Below are 24445 nucleotides of genomic sequence, written 5' to 3'. Positions count from 1 at the left end.
ATCACACTCCTCAACTTTTAGATGTATTAAACCTAAATAACCTCAATGCTCTTATCTAATGCAGTTGTTTTGCTACTTCCCAAGATTCGTTATTCAGCGGGTGTTCCATCTTCCTCCCAGATTTAAAAGTCAAGGTAACTTGGGGGGATGGAAGGAGAACATGACAAAAAAAGAGTAACGATGGGAGAAAAGATGCCCGACAGGAAGACAAGGAGTGTTTCTGTCACTGATGTGATCAGGCAGGGTGATATAAGGGACTGAAAAGCTGACATTTTCTTGATGTAAATGTACCACACACAAACTCTGAAATAACAGTACAACTAGCTGGTTATAAACCAAAAATATTAAGTATTTTCCCAATGGATTTTTTATATTCTGAAGTGTAAAACAAGTTTATTCGGTGAGATCATTACAGTCTGAGCAGGGTCGTGATGTTATTCATCTCGGTATATTTTCCTAGAATAAGAAATTCTGATTGACTCGACTAAAAGCCAATGAGTGGAGTGCAAGACAAACATCCAGACTGATCAATATGACTGGCAGGAGAGAGGAATAACTGAAAAGTCCACAGAGAGTTGGGATTGCACTCCCCCTCCCTTTCATTTGTATTATTCCATCATTACAAGCTGTACTGACCGGTGTGATCAGAAAGGATTGTCCCCCGCCCTGCATAAACAGCAGAGATTATGTGGGAGGAAAAACATTTTGTCCAGACTTTTTTTTTTTTAGCCCTCCAGGAATATCATGACATTTACAGAAGCACAGCTGAATGTGTGTGAAATAAACAGGCTAACGTTTAGCTTTGAGTCAGCTCCCGTTTGTACCAACTTCCTCACTATCAGAAATAAAGAGTATTTGATCCATGTACAGAAAAAGAAACAAAAAGGGAGAAACTGCTCTTCTCATCTCTTATTTCTCCTAATGTGACACATCTATTCCCACATGGTAAACTGTGCCGACTGAGCCTCTTGTCGAGACTACATATATTATTCTATGGAACTGACTGATAAAACGGTTATTGACTTGTGAAAAAGAAAAACATATTTATATTCTGCAGATGATAGAAATGAGTAGACTTTGTACCCCCAGTAGCAGGAAATATAGGTTACTGTTGTTTAGATTTTACCTACATTTTATATTTTTAAATGAAAAGCATATGTAGGGTATGGGGACACCTATGGCGACCGTTTGATGTACCATTGGAGCTCTTGTAGTTGTTTTGTCTTAGTTCAAATTAGGTTTATAAAAATATATTTTTCTTTCAAACTTTTGATAAATATTTTTGCAGATGACAAATATACAGCCCCGGAAAAAATTAAGAGACCACTTCAGCATTATCAGTTTCTCTTGTTTTATTATTTATAGGTATGTCTTTTAGTTAAATATATATATTTTTTTAAATATATTTTGTCCATATCATGGAGCCCTATCTTAACATGACAGTGCCCCCATGTACAAAGCCAGGTCCTTAAATAAACAGTTTTTAACCAATTTGATGTGAAAGAACTTGATTGTGATCTGAACCCCATCTTACACCTTTGCAATGAACTAAAGGCCCTGACAGAACCAAGCAACATCAAATAACTACTGGTGACAGGGCCAACTGTTGTGTCGCCTCACGTTTGCCTTCATCTTGGCAAAAAAATTGCACTTGAAGACACCACCAAGAATACAGCCAACAGCCAGCTATTACGTAGGTTTTGTGCCTTTGGATAGGTGATTACTCCCCCCTGGAGCGAATACTTAGGACTGTAGATAAGAGCTGTTGTTTCGATATATACAGTGAAGGAAGTAAATATTTGATCCCGTGCCGATTTTTCCCACATACAAAGAACTGAACAGTCTGTATTTTTAGTGGTGGGTTTATTTTAACAGTGAAAGACAGAATCTCAAAAAGTCCAGAACTGTACATTAAAAAAAGATATAAATTGATTTGTGTTTAATGGTGGGATATGAGTATTTGATCCCCTTGCAAAACATGCCTTAGTACGGTCTTGCCCTCGGTGGAGAGGTTGTAATCTGATGTATTGACTGTGGACAGGTGTCTTTTATCCAGGTAAAGAGTTGATATCAGGAGTACTTTCTTAAAGATAGAGGACTTATTTTACCAGTCCGTGGGAGCCAGAATTCTTGTTGGTTGCAAGGGGATCAAATACTTATTTCCCACAATGAAATGCAAATCAATTTATATCTTTTTTTTATGTATATTTCTCGATTTTCTTTTTGATATTCTGTCTTTCACTGTTAAAATAAACCTACCATTAAAAGTATAGACTTTTAATTTCTTTGTAAGTGGGCAGGGGATCAAATACTTATGTACTTCAATGTATACTATTGATAAAAAAAACTCAGCAACTCTTGATTACCACTTTCTTACATTCAGAACTCCATGGCATTGTGAAAATATCTGACTATAAGAATCATAGATGAGGTGACAATGAATAGAGACTTCATGTGTGCCTTCTTGAAATGCGTTGTTTTCATCACATATGTTTCTCTTACCATGTGCTAATTTGCTTATGCTATACAGAGTGATGTATATTGCCTACAGAGGCAAACGCAGGCAGTGCTAGACAAACCTAAAGCTAAATAACATCTGAACTTGACTGACACCGCATAATCCACTTTGTCAGGGCCTTACAACACAGATTGCGACCCAGACCTAACCACCAAACACAGTTTTGGACCTCCCTGATGCTCTCTTCGCTGAATGGGACCAAGTCCCAAGCCTTCCCAGAATAGTGGATGGTTTTGTAGTATCAGAAGTAAGTAGATTAATACCCATAATTCTAGATCAGTTTGGATTGGCATAACTATTACCAGATTTAGCGCACCATGTTGTGCAGAGTCGTGCCCAATATGGGCAATCATACCGTCTCATTATACTATTTTGTTAAATTTTCTCTTTGTTTATTTTAAATACCTAGTTCTTTTGTTTTCTCTCCCAAAAAATGTTAAAGGGGCCCTATAATGCTAATTTTCTGATTTGTATTTGTATTTTTGCCTCTGCTGTGACATGTTTACATGCTTTAATGTTCAAAAGGCTCTTTATTTTTCTCGTACTGTCATACTGCCGTTTTTACCCTTTATCTGAAACAGGAGACAGCTGAACACTGAAAAATTCTTACTATTTTCAAAACCAAAAAATATGGCACACTATTTAGCAAACAACAAGGAGCTCTTGAGTTTGAGTTGATAGCTAATGCTAGTGTTTTACTTTATTTGCACAGTACAATGAAAATATTAATTACATTTTTTATATATTCATATAGTTGATCATATCATTACTTATGGTTAATTATCCCTAAATACATTTGATGCATAATTAATCTTAGTAATTTAATTGCAGCCTTTGCTAGTTAGAGAGTTTTGCCTTTGTGACGCATGTGAGAAAACGTCTTAAATACAATGCCGTAAAGAGCAGCTAATTCAATTAATCAGAAATGCACAAGTGTTTTGTTGACGAATCACCTCTGTCTAATTTAACTGGCTGCTTCTCATTAATGTGCCTGGTGAATGCGCACAAATGTGAAAATCAGTTTGTCATGCATTTGCTGAATTATGGCAGCCGAAGCAGCATTTAATAGCCCAATCAGATTCTGAATAAAGTCAACAATCGGAGGGATGAGTCGGCACTTTGGTTAATTGGGCTCCAATTGGTCCTCTGCAACCTTCAGTCCTTCATTTCCCAGCTGTGAGGAGCCCACTTCTGGAACGTAGTCCTAAACAGGTCACGGGTTCTTCAAACAAATGTTTAATTCCAGATGTTGACTATGTATTCAGCTCATTTCCCCACAACATCCAATTAAAATTAGCTAACTAATATAGCAGAGGGGGGAATTGCTTTCATTGCATAAGATGTGTAATTGCTCTCTCTACATCCCCAGTGACCCGAAAATCAATTTCCTCCAAATCGCCAATGAACAAAATCTCACCTCGCTGCACATGCACATATCACAAGGACGTGCGATAACAATGTATACAGTCGGAGAATTGGTGACAACTGTATTAAGATTGGAGGTCAACATAGACAATGTTATGCAGTTGTGTCATTACTATTCATTGGAGATATGCGTGAGGCAATATGGCAGTATGGTAACCATTTGGAGGTAGATGCAGGGATTTTTCAGTTGCTCGAGTTGATTCACCACTTTTCTCTCAACTCATTCAGGTGGGGACCTTCGAAATGGGGATTCTGCAAATGAGATACCCCGTGTGGCCGCGGTATGGCACTTACTTGGAGCCAGTGTCGGACTACAGGCATCTGACGGTGGCTACGCTGGAGGAGAGGCCCTTTGTCATTGTGGAGGCAGTGGACCCTATGACTGGTACATGTGTCAGCAACACTGTACCCTGCCGACGACAGTCCAACAAGACAGAGGCGTAAGTGATGTTGGCAATAAGAATCATTAAAAAAGTCCCATTACAACATAACACACTCAGAGCCTAAAGGATTGGTTTGCCTAAACCTTTTGGGTTGGTTGATAGCATGTTATTAAAGCAGACAAATCTACATATAGAACTGTTACTGGATTAGGGTCAGGCTGACATTGAAATGAACTGCTTGGTTCCCGGAATTTTGCTTCCTTTAACAGAAACCTGCTCTGAAAACTGGGGGTCCTGATTTAGAAATGTAAGGCCAATAGACTTAAATTACAGATGTTGCATTCACAATTGTTTAGTTTGAGTTGTACAATGTATTGATATAATTTCTTCTATCAACCTTCATGAACTACCAAAACAAATCAGCACATTTGTGTGGTAATTTCATTTAAAAATTAGCCCTGGCCAAGATAGGGCACTTGCTTGCTGTGTTGAAGCAGCCAACAGCCAAGTATCATTTATGCCAGTTGGCAAGTTAGACACAGCATTATTGTTAATTAGCTAGAGCTAATTTCCCATTTCACTAGAATGTACCCTGTTAGAACTGTCTAATTGCATATCGCTGCCTGACTGTTTTACAATGCTACTAAAAATACATGCTTCCCAGACGTGTTTGTTCTGAACAACAGGAGTTCCACCAAAAGTAGTTGTTTACATGCTATATTTTTTGCGCTGTCGGATCTATATTCGCCATTGTAGACACCACACTTGTTTAATGCATTATCATTCGAAAATCAATTGGTCACACAAAGAATCCCTGTTATGCAAAAACCACTTCATATCACTGTATGGACCTGAATGCGCTCTCACATGTTAACAAACCCATCTTAATTGATTTTGTATCTAACTTGAGAGTACCATTAGGTATGAGATTAAGATGCTCTTCCCGTGCCATTAGCCCAGGCATGACTTCTTATCACTCAATGAGGTGAGATACTCATTAGGCTGCTTGGCCAGAGCGTAATATCCCAGGCATCACCCTGTGACCCAATCAGGGAAATATATGTGCTGCATAGTAAGGTATCAATTAGATGGGTTGATTACGCCATGTCATCAATCCTGAACACCTAGAAACTGATATTGGTGTGCATTAGTGGGGGAGAGAGGCCCTGACCATTATCCATTACTGACAATAGTGTTAACGAGATGAGGGGGGCACAAGATGAGGATCACATCCCTTCAGTGTTATAAGACTGTATGGCTCCATTGTTCATGCTTACCAACTCATCCTGCTGGTATTAAGTGCATAACTCTACAGTTTATCTGGCTTATTTTCATGGCGGTGCAAGAAAATCCAGGGCAGAAACGGATAAAGTCAATAAGAAACAATCGGCTGCATCTACAGATCTTTTTCAGTCAATATGTTTTCAGTAGTTTGATTGTTTTTTTTACTATTAGCTGATTTGTTTAGTTTCTAAAATTTCAGAAAATAGTGAGAAGTCCCATTGAACTCTCCAAAACCCCGAAGCAAAGAATTGCTTATTCTGTTCACTTAACTTACTTAAAACCCAATATGCAAATGACAATGATATAAAACGGAGCAAAGCAGCTATTACTATTTTTACAGAAATACACATCATGCTCCTGCTAAGGGTACGGGTTCAAACTATGAAATGGCAACACCAGCAGAAATTCCATTCAATTTTTCTAAATTGCGATCCCCTGTACTCTACTATAATGATACATCTGTGATACCAGCCAGCCAATTTATCACTTGGCCACTGTTTGAACCGACATAGAATTGTGTTCTCTAATCCTCGCAGCAGGGTCACCTTTGTCTATCTAAATCTCTTCCACGCCCTCATGTTCTTCCACTCAAAGTGTACACAACTCAGACCCACAACAGTGCTTTCTGGATGGGGAGTCATTGGTCATGGCAGGCTTTTCATTCCAATCCCTCAACTGCCTTCAATGTCATATATGGAGCCAGCATGGTATACCATCTGTGTAATTCCCTCATTTGTTCTCAGAGAGACCTGACAAACAGCCAACAGTGCCTGGCTCAGACCTGGGTGAAGCAGCATAATGCAAATAACTCCAGCTCTTTTCCTTTCAGTCATACATATTCTCCGGCAGGGTCGGAAAATCTTCTTCCTCACTGCCTTTGTATTGCAGGCAGACTCTTTTCCCTTAGAGCACAGTGGCGGAGATTTACTCAGAGGTAATAACCTGTAGAAGGGTGGTATTGACCTGGGAAGATAATGTCATCATACATTAACTGTGCTCAATACGAGCTGGATCATACTTGATCTCATTGAAGCTGAGACCGAGTGTTGCGGTATGAGCTCCCCAGAACATCGAAGCAAGAGAAAGCTCGACTTAAAAACGTTGATAGAAATGCGTTAAAAGCTGTAGTGACTTCAAATATTTCACGTAAAGTCAGTATAATGCTTATACATTCATATACAGGAGTGTAGTACCCTCATGTTTACACTCACTGGTTAGTCACACATTGGACAGAGAATTTACTCAACACTATTCAGTACAACTGTTCCCAAACTTACTTCATCATGAATTGATTACCCAACAGGCCTCAGGGCCCAAGAGGTCTAGGGAGGCTCAATCAGAGCATGTGTGTGAAGGGACTGTTAAAAAGATTTCTCGTTGCAACGTGAAAGCTTCCAAAGTCCCTGTTCTTTCAATGGTTCTTAGAGGTCTAAGGAGGTAAAACTTCCCAAGAAAGAAAAAGCTTATCTTACGACCTGAAGGGTAGGGATAGAAAAGAGTTACCACAACTGAAATGCCTTTTTGCAAGGCGCCTTACGTAGATATGCTTCAGGGGAATGACAAACAGAACAGATAGAGGATAATAGGCACTTTCAGGGTGTGAATATGTATGCCGGTTTTATAGGGTGGCTAAAGCTAGCGGCGACTAAGTGGTTAAGATGCAGATCAAACAATTTTTAAACTGTCCAATAGGAAAAAAAGAAAGCTATTAAAGCTAAGAGCTGTACTCGAATCAGAATGTCCGACCTAAAGATAAGACTATGCATTCCATTATCTATTTTCCTCCTTCATGGTACTCTGCAACGGGCTCTGGGTCAGCTTTGAAGGCCCGGCTAAACGTCCATCACTTGCCACTTGAACTTGCTTGGCGTGACCTCTGACCTAGTCATTAGGAACAGGGCACATGGCTCATGAGACGACTGTCAACTGGGACAAACTGAGAGCATCACGGCCAATTTTGGACAATCAGATCCGTCTTGAAACAATACCCCCATCACATTTACCATGCTTTCTTGTTTTGACCTTGATTTGGCATGACCTTTCATATAAATAGAAACTATGTATTTACCAAATTTGATCAACTTCAACGACAACAAATAGTGCAACTATGTTATAGCTAGACTATATACCCTGCTATCACTATGATCCTTGGACAGAACGCCAGTAAAATAACTGTACTTTTCAAATATGTTATGGGTAATGCAGCAGTACTGTTCTTCAAAACAATTGAGTTTAAGGTCAGAACAAACAAACTGTTCAACTGTAGCTGAAATATTGTTTGGTTTCTTTGAATTACCTTTCAACGTCTACAATCCATGAAACTCCTTCCCTGCAGATGTTTATATTTTGCATTTCAGTTTCTTCAAATTTGGCAAATGTATAGCACCAGAGCTGGGGAAATGGAGTGGGATTTCAACTTTGAAATTTAATTTGGTTGAGGCTAACTATTTTATATGAAAATCACCTGGCGCAGCTTTACAACTTGATCAAGAAACACATATTTCGGAGAGTGTCTTCTTCTTGAAAGGGAAACAACATTCATAGCTAGAGGTACTCAGAAATATACCTAATGGCCTAATCCTAACCCTTTATAAATCAGCTTCCAAACAATGTTCTTTAACAATATCTGCACTTTGAATGAACAACCTCTAACATATATTTAACACAATTCCAAAGACCCATTTAAATGGAACTGGCAGCAAACTTAAAGGCCAGACCTGAACCCTGGCAGCTGGTGAGCTGGGGGATGTTAGGAGCGCTGTGTTTACTCGTGGTGTGCTGTGGCAGCCATGTTTGACTCTGAAGTGTTCATTTGTTTGGGTTTGTTGTGGCTCGGCTCTGCCTGTTCGTCTCATTGCCTCCCAGTCCTGATGTGTGGGTGCAGAGTCCATTAGACTGAAGGTCTGGGGGAGGTTAGGGGTGACGTGTCATTAGTGCTCCCTGCATTGGGCCCATGGCTCACTAGTTCACCGCCGCATCACCTCACACTGCCCACCTTATGTGCTATAGAGGTGTGTCTGTTTGGGTTTCTCAGAGAGCAAATAAAAGCCTAATGGGGGACCATAACCCATATGTGGATACATAAAAACAGAGAAAATGGATCGTCAAGTTTGTATTGAAAATATTCTGCCAGGCTGAGAAAAAGACAACAATACGTATGTCATTTACTCACTGGGAAAACTCACCACCCAATGGGATTTAAGGTGCAGTGGCCTATATTAGTGTTTAACTGCAACTAATGGTTGATATTGATACAAACAGAATATTATCACAGTACAAAAAAGTACAAAACATGGTCCGTTCTTGCCACCAGTGGAGACTCTGACCTTTTCAAAGGTCATTAACATCTTAAAATCAAATTAGGTTCTTGATACATGCAACACAAAAAAGTTTGCTGCAGATTTTTCTTTCAACTAATGATCACAAGCAACCGAAATCTCGGAATCAAATGCCTTGAATTTCAGGATGTTAATAAACAAACAAACGTTCAATATGTTTTCCCCTCTGAGGTTGTTAGGGATCAAATTGAGTTATGTTGCACATTAGAGACACCTGTTTACATAAATAACCACTCAATGATAACTTGTGACCGGAATATGTGGTTCTGTTCATTATAGTGAATATAAAACCAATCTGTCTATTACTTTTGGTCTAGTGAAGAAAATAGAAAACAAAGAAGAAAAGTTTTTCTATAAATCAAATCACAGCCCAAGCAGCGCACTAGGCTGACTCCTGCCCCCTTCCTGACTCACTGACATCATCCTGTTAGTGTGAAACTGAAGGACATTTTCATCCCCACGTTCCTGGTAATCCTACTGATAAGTAAGAGGGAATTGATTTCAACCCTTACGTCAGCCTCTTGTACTTTGTATGCTGAGCCTGAAACTGTCCGTTAAGCTTGAGGTGCGTGCTCTGTCTGGATATCAGTACTGTAAGTAAGCAGGTACGCCGTGTCTTCTCTTGCCAGGGTCGGTCGGGCAGGTGGTGGGTATTACTCTCATTAGAACAGTTAAGTATACTGTAGTCCACACCACATCCAAGATCCAACACTGGGTGAAACTGTTCGGTATAGGTAAGAAAGGAAAAACAGGTGTAACTTTGTTTCTGAAATACCTAAAAGATGCAAGCCATAGCTTTTGAACAGCAATAAGAGATTTGCCGCAGCAGACTCAATAACTACAATAAATAATGATTATGTTCAGTGGAACCTGGCAGCTCGACGGTTTTAACACTTTCACCTTGGCAATGAAAAATTGGAGTCTTAGATTCTCATTCAATACATCGTGACATTACATTACGTTATGACATTTCAAGACTGGTGGCTTTTGCCTGGTTGTAATTATCCAGTCCAAACAATCCAACAAAGAATTTCACTCCTATCTGTCATTGTTTGTTGTGATTAATTTATGTCGGATTTGTTTTGGTCCGCCCAGCTGTCCGTCCATCTGTCGGGGCCATGACACAATGTGCGAGCATGTGGAGTGTCTCCTACTGTCCCTCCTGCACCCCTCCCAAACCCCCCCCCCCCCACCCCCAACAAATTGACGTCAGGGCGTCTTGTTCTTTCATCTCCTCCGTCACATGCTTTATGTTTCAATCTTACTCCCTTATTCTTTCTAACATTCTGTAGAAATCTGTGTACTAGCTGTATAAATGGTGTTAGCGATATTAGATCCCCCTCCCAATTCTTTGAGTGTAACCATCACCTAACATCTGATAGATATAAACCTATATTTTTTGAAGCAGGGTTTTGTAGAAAAAACATTTTCATATTTTTCAAGGAATTGGAAAAATAATTATATGCTGAAGTGTATAAGCTCTATTGTTAAAATGTAGTGCAAATAGAAAGTTCATTTGGATAAACAGCTGCTTTACCCAGATCGTCAGATTTGTAAGTAAAGTGTAATCATAACTGATACAAGGACTATTATTAATGAATATACAACCTAATAATGGAAAAAACTACGTTAAGCTTATACTTAATGCATTTATGCTACATTGCATAACACTATAGTACAAAGGGGTTTTTAATGATTACAGTTATGCAATAAACACTGTTCTTGCTGCTTTTCTTGGCCAGGTCTCTCTTGGAAAAGATATTTTAATCTCAATGAGACGTATCTGGTTAAATAAAGGATATATAAGAATATAAGAATAAACTTGCAGTTGTTTTTTTGGTATATGCATGATGCATGTTTTGTAAAATAGTGGTTTCTCAAATATAGTGGACTGTTGAAAGTTATAATTGTCCTTTCTTCAAATATCAACGCTTAAATATTGCTCAATGTTGCATATAAGACTGATTTTGAGCCTTGATTATACTTGGATTTCCCATGAAACAATTCGAATGATGTATTGGATACAATTATTGGTGATTTCACATGTAATTGATAACATATAATGAGAGTTTAATGGCATCATTTATAACAATGATAACTGGTCAACAGAAACCATAATGTGAGAAAAGAAATAAGTTCTCACAGAGCTATCCACTGCACGGACCTCCACGTGAAACTTGAAGAATAAACTTGTTGTTGCTGTTTGTGATCATTTTAACCAACACATTCTTTGTTTACCTTTTAGCATTGTGGGTCACACTGAGCCGTACACTAAGCTGTGCTGTAAAGGCTTCTGCATTGACATCCTGAAGAAGTTGTCCCGCACCATCAAGTTCTCCTATGACCTCTACCTGGTCACCAATGGCAAGCACGGCAAGCTTGTCCGAGGCATCTGGAATGGGATGATCGGAGAGGTGAGTACCAGCAGCTACTTTTACACGGAGCAGACCCACTTCACTCCACAGTGGCACCGCTATGATTCCGATTTCTTTCTCTATGAGCTGCTTTATTCAATTATTGTGAACATTCACTGCAAAGATGTCAGAAGGTACATTGGTTGTATTTCAATTAGATCATTTATTCATAAATCAGTTTTTTAATGATAGTTTCAGTGCCCCTTAGTTTAATGGACACCTTTTTGAGTGTAAAAAATCTGGGTGAGTTGTTAAGACTTTTTGGTAATCTAACCTTTTGATTTTTATCGTCAAAAAGTCGTGTTTTTTTTTTTACTGTTGCGTAAGGGTTCAAATCCAATAATTTACCCATTATGGTATAAGTATGAAAAACAATGATGAAAGTAAAGGTTGTATCATTTCTATTAAGTAAGAGTAAAATCAGACTCTAATCCTTTAGACTTTTTTTCCTCAGTTAAGAAAAAAATGATAATGAAAGGCAATTTTGGAGTTGTGATTAATGAGTACGTGAAGAGGTTCCAAGGTCACCGTGGAGGGTGAGGGAGGGACTGCTGAAAGGAGGAGCAGGTGTCCTTTTGAAAAATCTCCTGTGCAAGAGTCGGCCGGCCCTCCTCTTCAGGAGTTGGAGTATACAACATTAGTCGGCCTGTTTTCCCCTTCTTTTTTCAAAAACAGGAAGGCTATTGTGCTCAATGAGGCATCAACCTGCATAGGAGAGGTAATGGCTTGCATGAGGCGGAGTGCCTGGACTGTAAATCTACCAGCTCTCCATCAATATGATAAACAGTGGTGTGGCAGGGCCGAATAGGCTGGCAAAAATAGTGACAGGGGATTTGGAACAAAAAAGGATCACTTCCTATTTGGCCAGAGCAACCCTCTAAAGTACCACTTTGTTAGTTGCCATTGACAGCTATTGTGAATAATAGACAGCCAAATGTGGGTTTCCTTCCACATATGTTAGTAGATAGTGACATCACTATGTTACACCTGAGCTTCTATTGGCTAGCACTCCAATACATTCTACGTAATTTGCTAAGGGGAAAAACATTTCCGACACATTCTGTAAGCAGTTGACCAATCACCACCAGCCAGCCAGCTTATGAATCAGAGCAGAATAAAGCATAAAAAAGATGTCACATAGAAGCAAAAACTACAAATAAAAACGTAGGAATCTAGCATGAAATTATTACTTTTTAATATATTCACTTTATTATGTTATAAAAAGAGAAAAACAGGAAGTCTTCATAATGAGGAGACTGAACACAGCAATTTTCTAACATTTTTGGAAATCGAACTTTGTTAAGACAACAAATCGGCTTTAGTGATACAATGCCCGGCCAAAAGAAAAGGTCACAAGCCTGTGGGGGCACTGCTATGATCTGGGGTTGCTGCAGCTGGTCTGGTCTAGGTTCAGCAACGTGCCCAAAGAATGAGGTCAGCTGACTACCTGAATATACTGAAGGACCAGGTTATTCCATCAATGGATTTTTTCTTCCCTGATGGCACGGGCATGTTCCAAGATGACAATGCCAGGATCCATCGGGCTCAAACTGTGAAAGAGTGGTTCAGGGAGCATGAGACATCATTTTCACACATGGATTGGCCCCCACGGAGTCCAGACCTGAACCCGATTGAGAATCTTTGGGATGTGCTGGAGAAGACTTTGCGCAGTGGTCCGAATCTCCCGTCATCAATACATGATCTTGGCGAAAAATGAACGCAAGACAGAAATACATGTTGTGACATTGCAGAAGCTTGTGGAAACGATGCCACAGCGAATGCGTTCCATAATCAAAGCTAAAGGCGGTCCAACGAATATTAGAGTGTGTGACGTTTTTTTGGCCAGGCAGTGTATTTCAATATGTAAAGCCGGAACCAGCAAAAGACTACGCTACATGTCGATATTTTCACTCGCTTGCATACAGTAATGTGATTTGGGGTTTTGTTTGCTTGCTGTAATAAAGCTTTAATTTATTTGAACAACTTCGAAAAGTTAGTGTTCGACCCCTTGCAGAGCGCCAGAGACGTTTTGTCAGCACGCCTTATGTAATAGACATTATGCTACATGTTCCACTGTTTTATAATGCATTAGAAACGGATTAGATGGTGGTTAATGCATACACAATGCAGTGGTGGGAAAAGGCAAGACAACATTAGGATGGACTATTGAGTAGTGTCATCTGGCAGCTGGAAGAACCAGACAGTACATCACCCTCAGGGACAGAGGCCGAGTGTGTTGACTTCACTGACGGATGAGATTTGTCTCAAAGGTCCCCAGTATAATGTCAGATTACACAGGGTCCGATTTATGATAACGCCACGAAAACATCCAATCTGTTTTACCAGTCTCATCTCACCTAAACAAATATCTCCATCCACTCCCCCCCGACTACAGGTGTTCTATAAGCGGGCTGACATGGCCATTGGCTCGCTGACCATAAATGAAGAGCGCTCAGAGATTATAGACTTCTCAGTGCCATTTGTGGAGACGGGGATCAGTGTGATGGTGGCCCGAAGTAATGGGACTGTCTCACCATCTGCCTTTTTAGGTGAGAAACTCCTACTTGTCTGTGGTAATGAATACAAATGTGGGTATTTGTCTTTTTGCTTAAAAAAGTCAGTTTGGTTTAACTCAACTTACTCTATATAATTGTATTTATCAGTTATAATAATTTAAGGCATGTTTAATTTAGAAATCTTTCATAACCTGTTATTTCAAAAAAGATTAAAAACTGACCATTCTGTGTCTTATGTCCTCTGTCCCTATAGAACCATACAGTCCGGCTGTGTGGGTGATGATGTTCGTTATGTGTCTCACTGTTGTGGCCATCACAGTCTTCGTCTTTGAATACTGCAGTCCAGTTGGGTACAACCGCAGCCTGGTCACTGCCAAAGGTGAGACATTAGATGAAGTATCTCCTTGCCAAACAAATGCTTTTTGTTTAGTTTTTATTCATTTGGTCATACTGCAGACGATATTGAATTATTTTTGCTTGAATTAATTTGTTTCAATATTGTCATCCCTTTAGTTTCACATACAAAGATCAAAGAGTAAATTCTTGAAAGTCTTGAGGGAATTTGGATAGTATGGGAAATCCAAGCCTCTTTACAGTGGCCACATATTGGATCAATACCCGGAAAATTGACTGCAGAGTCTAAAAAGCTTCTTATAATGGATAAAGAAAGGCTTGAATAGGGACTACACTCACGTCATGGCTTCTCCGTTTTATGCATTTTAGGATGTTTTATGTCCGTGTTTTTTTAGCTGTCTTTGTAATAAGACAAACAGGACCTATAGACATACACAAATGGAGAGGTGTCAGAGAGAATGTGCTGCCATTGTTTCTGCCCGGGGAGCAGTTGGGAATTTGATGCCTTGCTCAAGGGCAGAAGGTGAACTGGCACCTCTCCAGCTACCAGTCAGCACTCTGCATTTCCTGATCAGGACTTAAATAAACCAAGTCCTTACAGACTGAGCTACTTCTGCCACAGTAGCCCTCAACCTTACCTAATTTGTTTTTTTAAGTTGACTAAAGTTTTACACAAGGGCGTAAGTATAAAAAAATTATAGGGGCCATTCTGATCTTGACCATTGTAAATAGACGAGTGCATTTCCTCCAACATTGTTCACCATGTATAGAATGAAACTGTCCTCTCTTGTTTTCGTCCTCTCTAGATCCCGGAGGTCCCACCTTCACTATTGGGAAGTCTGTGTGGCTGCTGTGGGGAATCGTTTTCAACAACTCGGTCCCCATTGAGAATCCAAAGGGCACCACCAGTAAGATCATGGTCCTGGTTTGGGCCTTCTTCGCTGTCATCTTCCTGGCTTCCTACACAGCCAATCTGGCAGCCTTCATGATCCAGGAGCAATACATCGACACGGTCTCCGGACTCAGTGACAAAAAGGTACAGAGCTCTGTCATTTCCAATGTCTGACTGTGTGTGTGTGTGTGTGTGTGTGTGTGTGTGTGTGTGTGTGTGTGTGTGTGTGTGTGTGTGTGTGTGTGTGTGTGTGTGTGGTTGTGTGTGTGTGTGTGTGTGTGTGTGTGTGTGTGTGTGTGTGTGTGTGTGTGTGTGTGTGTGTGTGTGTGTGTGTGTGTGTGTGTGTGTGAGTGTGTGTTTGTGTGTGTGTGTGTGTGTGTGTGTGTGTGTGTGTGTTATCAGGTGTGATGTTGTGTTTGATCTACAGCTTAGGAAAAACACAAAGTGGTCTATTTTGGGTGTGTAAACAGTGTGAGATGCAGCTTTGAAAGGCAAATATCCAGAAGTGTCAATGTCATGACTATGACTTTTCCTTTTCCCCGTAAAACATAAAAGGGTTCGTAGAGTAAGTGGTGAAATTGAATTACATCCCTGGGTTCTTTGGATGGGGTTGTCTGTAAAATGAAATGTGTTACACAAGAGGATTTTCCGGGCAGACGGTTATTACAATTCTTTGGTATTATCTTATGCATATTCGTTTCGCCTGAGGATGTGTTTTATAAGAGTATTGACAAGTAAATCCATGTTAAACCGCCTGCATAAGAAATTGTTTCTAGAAACTTTACTCGTAGGCAACTGAAGGGATTAAAGAGGCATTTGAGGAAAAGAGCTAGCTGTCCACTGCTCATTACGATTCTGGCAGTTGTTGACAATTCCCTTCTCATTATACATTAACAACGCCATGCAGACAAAGAAATAGAGTCACATCGACAGCGAGTCCATAGATTTTTTAACAGCATTCTGCATAGCAACATGGAGGTGAACGCAGGGTTATACTGCTGTTTGTCCAGCTGTGCAGCACCCTCAGGTTAAGTAAATGTAAATGAGGTACAAGATGAAGCCACAGAGAATGACCTTGTATCAGAGAGGGGAGTGATGAGGACTAGCACCGCAACTCTAAGCAGAGTGTGCTGTGTTAAGACAGATGATTACCTCATCCCTACTGAAAGACACTTCACTTATAGGACCTTGTGATGGGGTAACATATCATGTTGACATCGCCCAACCTCCTTCAATCCTCCCTTTGTGCCCGCCATAGAGTAAAATGGAATTACTTTATGGATCCCAATTTGGGAAATGTTTACATTGCAGCAGCATAAAAACAAGGCAATGTAGTTACAATGCAATAGAATAAAGAAATATATACATGTGTGACTACAAATGTACAGAAAATATTAACAAAAACAAAATATGAAGCAGGATGTAATATGAACAATAAGTGTGAGAGGAGTGGAATATTAATAGAATAAATATAGAATGTACAGTATGTAATGGTTTCAGTAAAAGTCCAGTGGTCACAGAGAGGCTATGGAGCAGAGAGTTATCTTTCAACCCGAGGTGAGTTGTTATACAGGGTTATTGCAGTGGGCAGGAATGTTCTCCTGTATCTGTCTTTGTGACATCTCTGTCCTGTGTAGTAAAATAAGGTGTATGCTGAAAGTGTTTCATGTTCTCATGGAAAAGAACAGTACGTTTTTCAGAGTGCATAAAGACATTTCTGGTCTTGCAAACAATGAGTTCCTGATAAACGTCAAGGTCAGGATGTTGTTGTAGCACTACATGATCCTACATGATATCCTGGGTTGTACAAGGTTACATGTTGTATCCCTTTGTGCACTATAAACACAATCTATGGAAGAGGATTACATCCGACCAAAATTGTTTTTGTAGTACTGAGATTAAAGTCAGACTTCTGAAAACAAATCTGAATAATCACATTAAACTCAGAACTACAGTATGAGAAAAGAAAGTGAGATTTCTGAGAAAGACTCTGAATTCTGACAAGAAAAAATATTCGGCCTTTCTGAAAATCACATAGTTCTAAGAAAATGTCTAAATTCTAACAAACCTAAACCTCTTCTGTAACAATCCATTCCTAACCCTAGCCAATTGGTTTCTGTAACCTAAACATAGAAGTTAAAGATATATCTATCTATCTGTATCTGTCTATATATACCTGACCTTTTGAGATTGCTTAAGGTTGATGTCTGAATGCAGAAGATGTCGGGTTTATTTTTAAGATGTCCAGATGATATCAATTCTACTCTCATTCACATACTTAACTCAAATTGTCCCTCTGCTAATGTATTGAGAACTTATTTGCATAAGGTTAATGAAAAAGTACAATTTTGACAATTGCATTTCCACCCCGTCTCACTTCCCATTCTCACACCTAATTAAATGCACATAGCACTGCCAAAAGCAAAAGAACAAGTGTTCATTTCTTACTGCAGACAAGGATATTTGAAAGTCTTTGGACACAGTGTCTGACTGTTCGTCTTTGAATTGTAGAGTTTGATGTGTAAATTAGTAGAGCAAAAGGCCAGCAGGATAACTAGCACAAAGCACTCAGGAGTTGAGGCTGATATCAGCACATTCTTGAGGTGGTGGCTGTCGTTGTATGAATGTATTTTAGAGGATTTTATTCAGGCTTTTGTACGCTTATACTAAATGATAGAGAAAATGTAACTATTTAATACATCAATTTGAAAAACATGCTTTGACATTTTACCTCTCTCAACAGTTTCAAAAGCCACAGGAGCAGTACCCTCCGTTCCGCTTTGGTACGGTCCCAAATGGAAGCACTGAGCGCAACATAAGGAGTAACTACCCCGAGATGCACTCCCACATGGTCAAATACAACCAGAAGGGAGTAGAGGATGCCCTCAACAGCCTCAAAACAGGGTAGGTGTCAGCCAACGCTTGTAAAAATATATTTACAGAAGAACTGCGAGCCAAACCGGTGCAAACAGTTTCATAAAGTCTGATTGAGAAACACTCCTTTTTCTCTCCCTGCTAGGAAACTGGATGCCTTTATCTACGATGCTGCTGTGCTGAATTACATGGCTGGCAAAGATGAGGGCTGCAAGCTGGTGACCATTGGCAGTGGGAAAGTGTTTGCCACCACTGGTTATGGCATCGCCCTGCAGAAGGACTCACGCTGGAAACGACCAATCGATCTGGCCCTGCTCCAGTTCCTGGCTGATGGTAAAGTATTTATTCATGTGCAATTATATTACATTTCACACAATATCGCCACCACTTCTATAAACGAGATGTATCCCCTTAGTTCAATAAATTGAATAAATGAACAAGAATAGATCATTCTGAAAACAGTGCATCATTGATTACAATAACCCTAACCTTATCAGTACATACACACACACACACACAAAACACCAAGGGGTACAAGGGTAAACAATATTAATATCTGAAATTGTACGATACGACCCAAATTGTAAACATGAACGCATTTCAACAAAACTAAGTTCCAAGAAGTGATTCAAAATGTGACACTCTGCAATCCCAAGGAGCTAATCCTTTGGCAAATTATTTCAAAGCCTCGGGCCTTTAGCAGAGATATGCAACAGAAGACAAGAGTAGAAATGCAGCCCAATGCATATCATGTTGAACTGAGAGGCCTTACACACAATGCATTGATATTATTACTTTCAGCTGCAAAATCATATCATTTAGAATGCATCAACATTTCTGCCACTCTCCTATTTGTGTCTATAAACATGATACAGCATACACATGTACTGTAACTGGTGTTAACGAAAGGCAATTAGACATTCTCTATGGTAGTTTTGTTTAAGGGGTCACAAGCTAAAAAGATGGCAGCCATTGCTGTATGCTTTTTTTTTTCTAGCAGCTATTATTTACTTTCTGCTCTCTGCTTTCTTCTGCTGTCTCCTTAAAAATATATATATTATAAGAATGTGATGAGGATTGTTCTGGGGTTCATTGAATCAAAAACACTGTAAAACCTCTTCCAGGAAGTTTGTCATTATCCCCTTCAATTGATTTCATGAGAAGCTCCTCAAATAATACTAGTGTTGTGCATATAAGACTGTGCTCCTCGTTCACAGGCGACACGCAGAAGCTGCAGACCGTCTGGCTCACAGGCATCTGCCGTAATGAGAAGAAAGAGGTGATGAGCAGCAAGCTGGACATTGACAACATGGCGGGAGTCTTCTACATGCTGCTTGTGGCCATGGGCCTGAGCCTGCTGGTTTTCTCTTGGGAACATCTGCTCTACTGGAAACTACGACATTCAGTCCGCCAAGCCGAGCGCCTGGACTTCCTTTTAGCTATCAGCAGAGTAAGTCATTCTTACAGATTATGTCATGCCAGCATTATCTTCATGCAATAGGGTGGTGCAGTGATGATGTTATTATGTAGGCCGACCAGGAAGTTAGAATCGCAAGGGCTCCCGCAACTGAAAGCAATGGGATTGTCCAATTGGATTTCGGTATATGGCAAAAAAATAAGCGCTGTGGCAAACACACCTTTATGATACGTATAATACTTAACATGATTTGTTCAGTAGGATAATCTCCCTATAGGATAGTTTTTCACCGTAAATGCAATCAGCAGATATAAAAAGCTAATGCAATGCTATAAACAAAATACAACCGGGTCACATGGCTGCTCATCACCATGGTTAATCTAAAGGTGTACTCATGTTGTGTTGATGATATTTAGTAGCTTGTTAAGTCATTTGTTAGGAACAGCTGTTTTTTTTGCCACTTTATGTGTTTACTGACTGAAAATATAGTAATATTGTGTTGAAACAGACATTATTTCAGGTTTTAAACCACAAGCAAGTTCAAAGAAGCGTTGATTTCAAGACGAGGCAACCACAAGTGGTAAAATGCTAAGAAACTTTCGGGTTTTAGGACTCATTGTGTTATTCCATTAAAAAAATTACAGAAATGTTAGCTGTTTATTTTCTGAAATTCTTTTGACTAAATTGCAAGAATAAGGTCATTTTTTAAAGCATCCAATCAGTTTAGTAAATTCAATGCAAGCCAACTAACAACCATTTTTGAAGACGGATGTTGCAGAGAATGTAGTACTAATGTTTTGACAGCATAACACTGGTAGAAATAAAGTAGTCTTTGTTTAAGGTTCCTCACAAATGGTTGGTAATGCAGTCAAATCAGTACACCACCAGAATACTGTAGGTCAAAGTCAGCAACAATAAAAACAGATAGTACAAATCAAATTATTGTAAAGCAACAGAAGGACTTCCTGGATACTTAATAAAATATTATAATGGCGGTAATCCCTAAGAAATAATATTAAGATTGCCTCATAGATGAAAACACATTCATCTTTGTTGACTGTAGTCAGAATTGAGATCAAGTATTCCAAACAGATATACAATTTGAAAGTAAAATAAAGCTGTAGGGATAAAAACAGTGAACTAATAACAGTGCCTGATCAGCAATTCACTCTTTTAGGGCTGTTTGGAAAGATTGGGCTATCAACCAAAGCCATCTCAAAACAGATTAACAAGAACATAAAACTACAAAAAAGAAACAATGAACACTAAATACATATAAATACTACAGAAAAGGTCACTGTGCCTGTAGCAAAACATGATTGAAAACCTTTGAGAGTTTAGTAGATTGTTGGTTGATTTGGCTTTAAAGAGACCCTATTATGCTTTTTGGGGTTTTACTTTTCCCTTAGTGTGTTTTATAGGTTTTTGTGCATGCAAACGTGACCAGTCCAACTGACCAATCAGAGCACACTTGGCTCTTTTCACAACAGAGGGTGAAAAATAAAGAGCTTTTTAAACAATACAGTACGTACAAATGTCACAGTAGAGGCACAAAATCCAAACATGAACCTGAAAAATAGCATAACATTTCCTCTTTAAGATAATAGTTTCACCATGTGTTTCTGTACAGGGCATCTACAGCTGCTTCAGTGGAGTAGAGCATACTGACCACAATGGGAGCTTGCAGACTCCGGACGTCACTACCAACTATACACAAGCCAATATGCTAAAAATGCTGAAGACAGCCAAGGACATGGTGTCCTCCGCCAGAGTGGAGAACTCTCTAGACAATGCCACCAAAACAATAGAGCACTGGAGCAGGCGGGGGGGCGACAATGTGCGAGTTGGCCTTCCACCCAGAGTGACCACAGATATGACTCATTGTCGTCTGCCGTATATCTCCAGCATCACAGACAACCACTCACCATACCCTCAGAGAGCCCTCACACCCACATTTCCAATTCATTATGGGGACACCTCCACCCAGCCACTCCTGGATAAGCCCAGAGTGGTGACCCGACCCACCCCGCTGCGATATACGCTTCCCTCCCGCAACAGTCAGCATGTCTTAGAGAGGACTCTACCCATCTCCAGTCTCAGCAGTCCTCACATCGCCATACGGGACCCTGGTACCCCTGGTACTTCTAACCCCCACCACAGCAGCAGGCTGTATGTGGAGAACCCGGCCCGGCACCCCACGTCCCCTTTTGTTCCTTACAGAGAGTTCCAGGTGCCCGATATCTACATAGAGCACAAAGGACCACTGAGGAGGAAGTTCAGCTACCCCCCTGACTGTGTGAGCCGGAAGAGGCGGACCCATAGCTATGTGTTTGATGCTGCAGATCCCAGAGCCAGAGCTGACTACGATGAACCTCGGCCCTGCCTTGCTGAGTTGAGGGCCAATCACCTCCTGAACAACCATGCCTCTGTTGGTGGTGCCAGCGGCTGCACTGCAGGACATTATCCAGGCACCAGCACGAGTTGCAACTCCTGTATAAAGTCCTATCTGGAGCCTGAAATGGAAGACGTACCACTCCTGGGGAAGGACAAACTCAACCGTCGCGCCTCATTCCTCAAAGCAACATGGGGCAACGACAGGATCCATCAGGTAGATGAAACAAAGCCCTCAACATCAGCATCCTCCGCCCGTGTAAACATGCCTGACCTGTTTCCTCGGGTGGTAGTGGCCAACCCAAAGCCCCACAAGCTATATGGCAGTCTGGGGCACAACCTGTCCTGCTACCCCTTGGCTGCTGAGCCTGCTTACTTGGACCCGGCCCACATGGGCTCCTACCCATACAAGCAGAAGCTCAAGTACTCTGATTCCACCCGGCTGCCCTCTTACAGGGAAGCCATCCTACAGAATGCCGCTGCTCTGCGCCGCTCCTCCTCGACAGTGGTGCACAGACACTACTCTACCTACCTGAACTCATACACAGACTTACCAGTGTATGTGGGGCCACTGGCCCAGGGACCGCCCCAGTTCTATGACAGTTCCAAGGATATGTGTCACTTGTTTCCCTGTACAAGTCACTGCCCAGATAACGCAGCAATGATGCCTCGTATGAGAGACAGGCAGGTGGTCTACCACAACAATATGTTTGGGCCATACGATGGTTCAGGGAAGAGGGAAACCCCCGGCTCTGGGAGCAGAGAGAGGAGGCAGATGTTGGTGGCGCGCAGAGTCAACAGTCCCTATGTGCCAAAGCCCTGGGGCAGGGTATCCAGCCTAGAGTCTGAGGTCTGAGCCCCCATCCTTACTGAACCTCCACTAGGCTCTCAAACTGAGCCCCTCTTATGAGGGGCATGCCTGGGGGTTCTCCACTCAGTCTCTGGTGAAAGCAAAAATGTAACTCTACACCAATAGTGTATTTGAGAGTGTTGGCTCTCAATTATCAGTGCAATAATACCCTGGGTACGAAAGGTTAAGGAGAAGACACTGACAAGCAAAACACTGCTGGGGCTTTGTAAGCTAAACTGAAAAATACTTATAAAAGAAAAGGCTATGTTGAAAAACATTTAATAAATAAGAATTTAACCTGTTGATTGTTATTTAAAGGATTTTTAAAATCTGTGTTGCTATGTGAAAGATTAATGGGAGACAATATACTGTAGCCTCTCAATCGAAATACAACTTGAGATATTTATTTTTCTCTTTTTCTTTTAAAAATCATTCTAATACCATTTCAATTGAGAGATAAATTATTAAGATATATTTGTCATCAAACCACTGACATGCCACCCATGAATTTTCTATGTCCACGACCACACAGTTGCTCTGAGGTTTTCATGTAATTTGAGCGGGATTTTAAAAAGGGAAAACCATTAAAGTATCACATGTATTTCCATTGTTACACTACCCTTTAATAAAGAACAAGGTCATCTCAAGGACCTTCTGGAACCGTCTGTCATCTCAATCTATATGTTAAACACGCTCTCACATCATAGAGTCAGTGATATAATGAATGTGGCTCTCTACTGTACACACAATCTATAACTTCAATCTGCCAACTTTGACAGAACAGATGATTATGTGAATAAGGTTTAAGTTCAAAGATGATATTGAGACCTTGGGCACTATGTGCTCCAACAGAGTGCTTTTAGTCATTAAAAGGAACAGCCTATAGTGATATGGGATGGATACATCTGCCGCACTCACCAATTCACTTGTCATGCAGCAGAAAGCCAGCACAATCCAGAAAAGCAGCAGAGAATCATTAAGTTATTCACAATGAATAAAACCAAACATGGTTTGAATAAGAAAAGCTCTTTTAATCAATGATTAAGTTGTGTTGATAAGCAGCAGATGAGCATCAGTAAATGGCTCTGGGCTGTAGATTGGCAATGAAGCAGTAGTGCCAACCATATAAAAGGAGGCTCTGCAGCTCAGTTACATTTATGATTAGATGACTAACAGTAAAGCAAGCTGCTCACAAACGTGTTTAAACATTTCCCCAATGCTTAAAGTTAGGGTGAGAGGTGTTAAAGTCGACGTTTCAGTTCATTCAGTGTATACTTGACTCTTGATTCTGTCCTCTGAGGATAGCAGCAGGAAGACATTTTGAATTTGATCAATCAAGAGTAAAGGGATCTTTGACTAAGACAAGGGACATATTTTAAACCCTTAAGCAAGTGCATAATTACCTTGCACAATACCACAGGAAAATATATGCGAGGAGCTACTGGCAGGAACAGGATTGTTGAAGGGGTTTGTGATGCGACAAAGAGACAAGACAGTTATTGTGAAACAATGGTAGCGGCCCCTAGAGAGGTTAGCGTTTGCTTCAATAGCATCCGTTATATTAGAAATGCTCCTCCCCAATCAGCTTTGTCAAGAATGTGATTGACAAATGCTTCATCCAATTAACTGCCAAGTATTTTTGAAAGTGCCTTTCCTTTTTCTAAACCGTTTCCAATGATGGTTTCACAGGGGGTTTATTACACAGAACCGCCTAAGATGCAGTGGTGGAAGAAATTCTTAGATCCTTTACTGAAGTAAAAGTAGAAATGCTTTGTTCTGAAAATCCTTA

At 40.4% G+C, this 24445-nt stretch overlaps 1 protein-coding gene across 1 annotated transcript in view; it reads left to right on the top strand.

Moving 5' to 3' along the window:
- grin2ca (glutamate receptor, ionotropic, N-methyl D-aspartate 2Ca) overlaps positions 1 to 23240 on the top strand; it is a 56868-nt gene extending 33628 nt beyond the window's left edge. Inside the window, exons 5-13 of the mRNA XM_063903151.1 lie at positions 4172 to 4383; positions 11194 to 11362; positions 13758 to 13911; positions 14132 to 14257; positions 15039 to 15268; positions 17868 to 18028; positions 18144 to 18331; positions 19216 to 19448; positions 21046 to 23240. Coding sequence (XP_063759221.1) covers positions 4172 to 4383; positions 11194 to 11362; positions 13758 to 13911; positions 14132 to 14257; positions 15039 to 15268; positions 17868 to 18028; positions 18144 to 18331; positions 19216 to 19448; positions 21046 to 22662 — 3090 coding nt within the window. The 3' untranslated portion in view covers positions 22663 to 23240. The remainder of the gene's footprint in view (positions 1 to 4171; positions 4384 to 11193; positions 11363 to 13757; positions 13912 to 14131; positions 14258 to 15038; positions 15269 to 17867; positions 18029 to 18143; positions 18332 to 19215; positions 19449 to 21045) is intronic.
- Positions 23241 to 24445: the final 1205 nt, after the last annotated feature.

The sequence above is a fragment of the Eleginops maclovinus genome, chromosome 16, assembly GCF_036324505.1.
Source record: "Eleginops maclovinus isolate JMC-PN-2008 ecotype Puerto Natales chromosome 16, JC_Emac_rtc_rv5, whole genome shotgun sequence".
In the NCBI taxonomy this organism is placed as follows: domain Eukaryota; kingdom Metazoa; phylum Chordata; class Actinopteri; order Perciformes; family Eleginopidae; genus Eleginops; species Eleginops maclovinus.
Note: the sequence above shows the minus strand (reverse complement) of the source record. Positions and strands in the feature narration are given on the sequence as shown.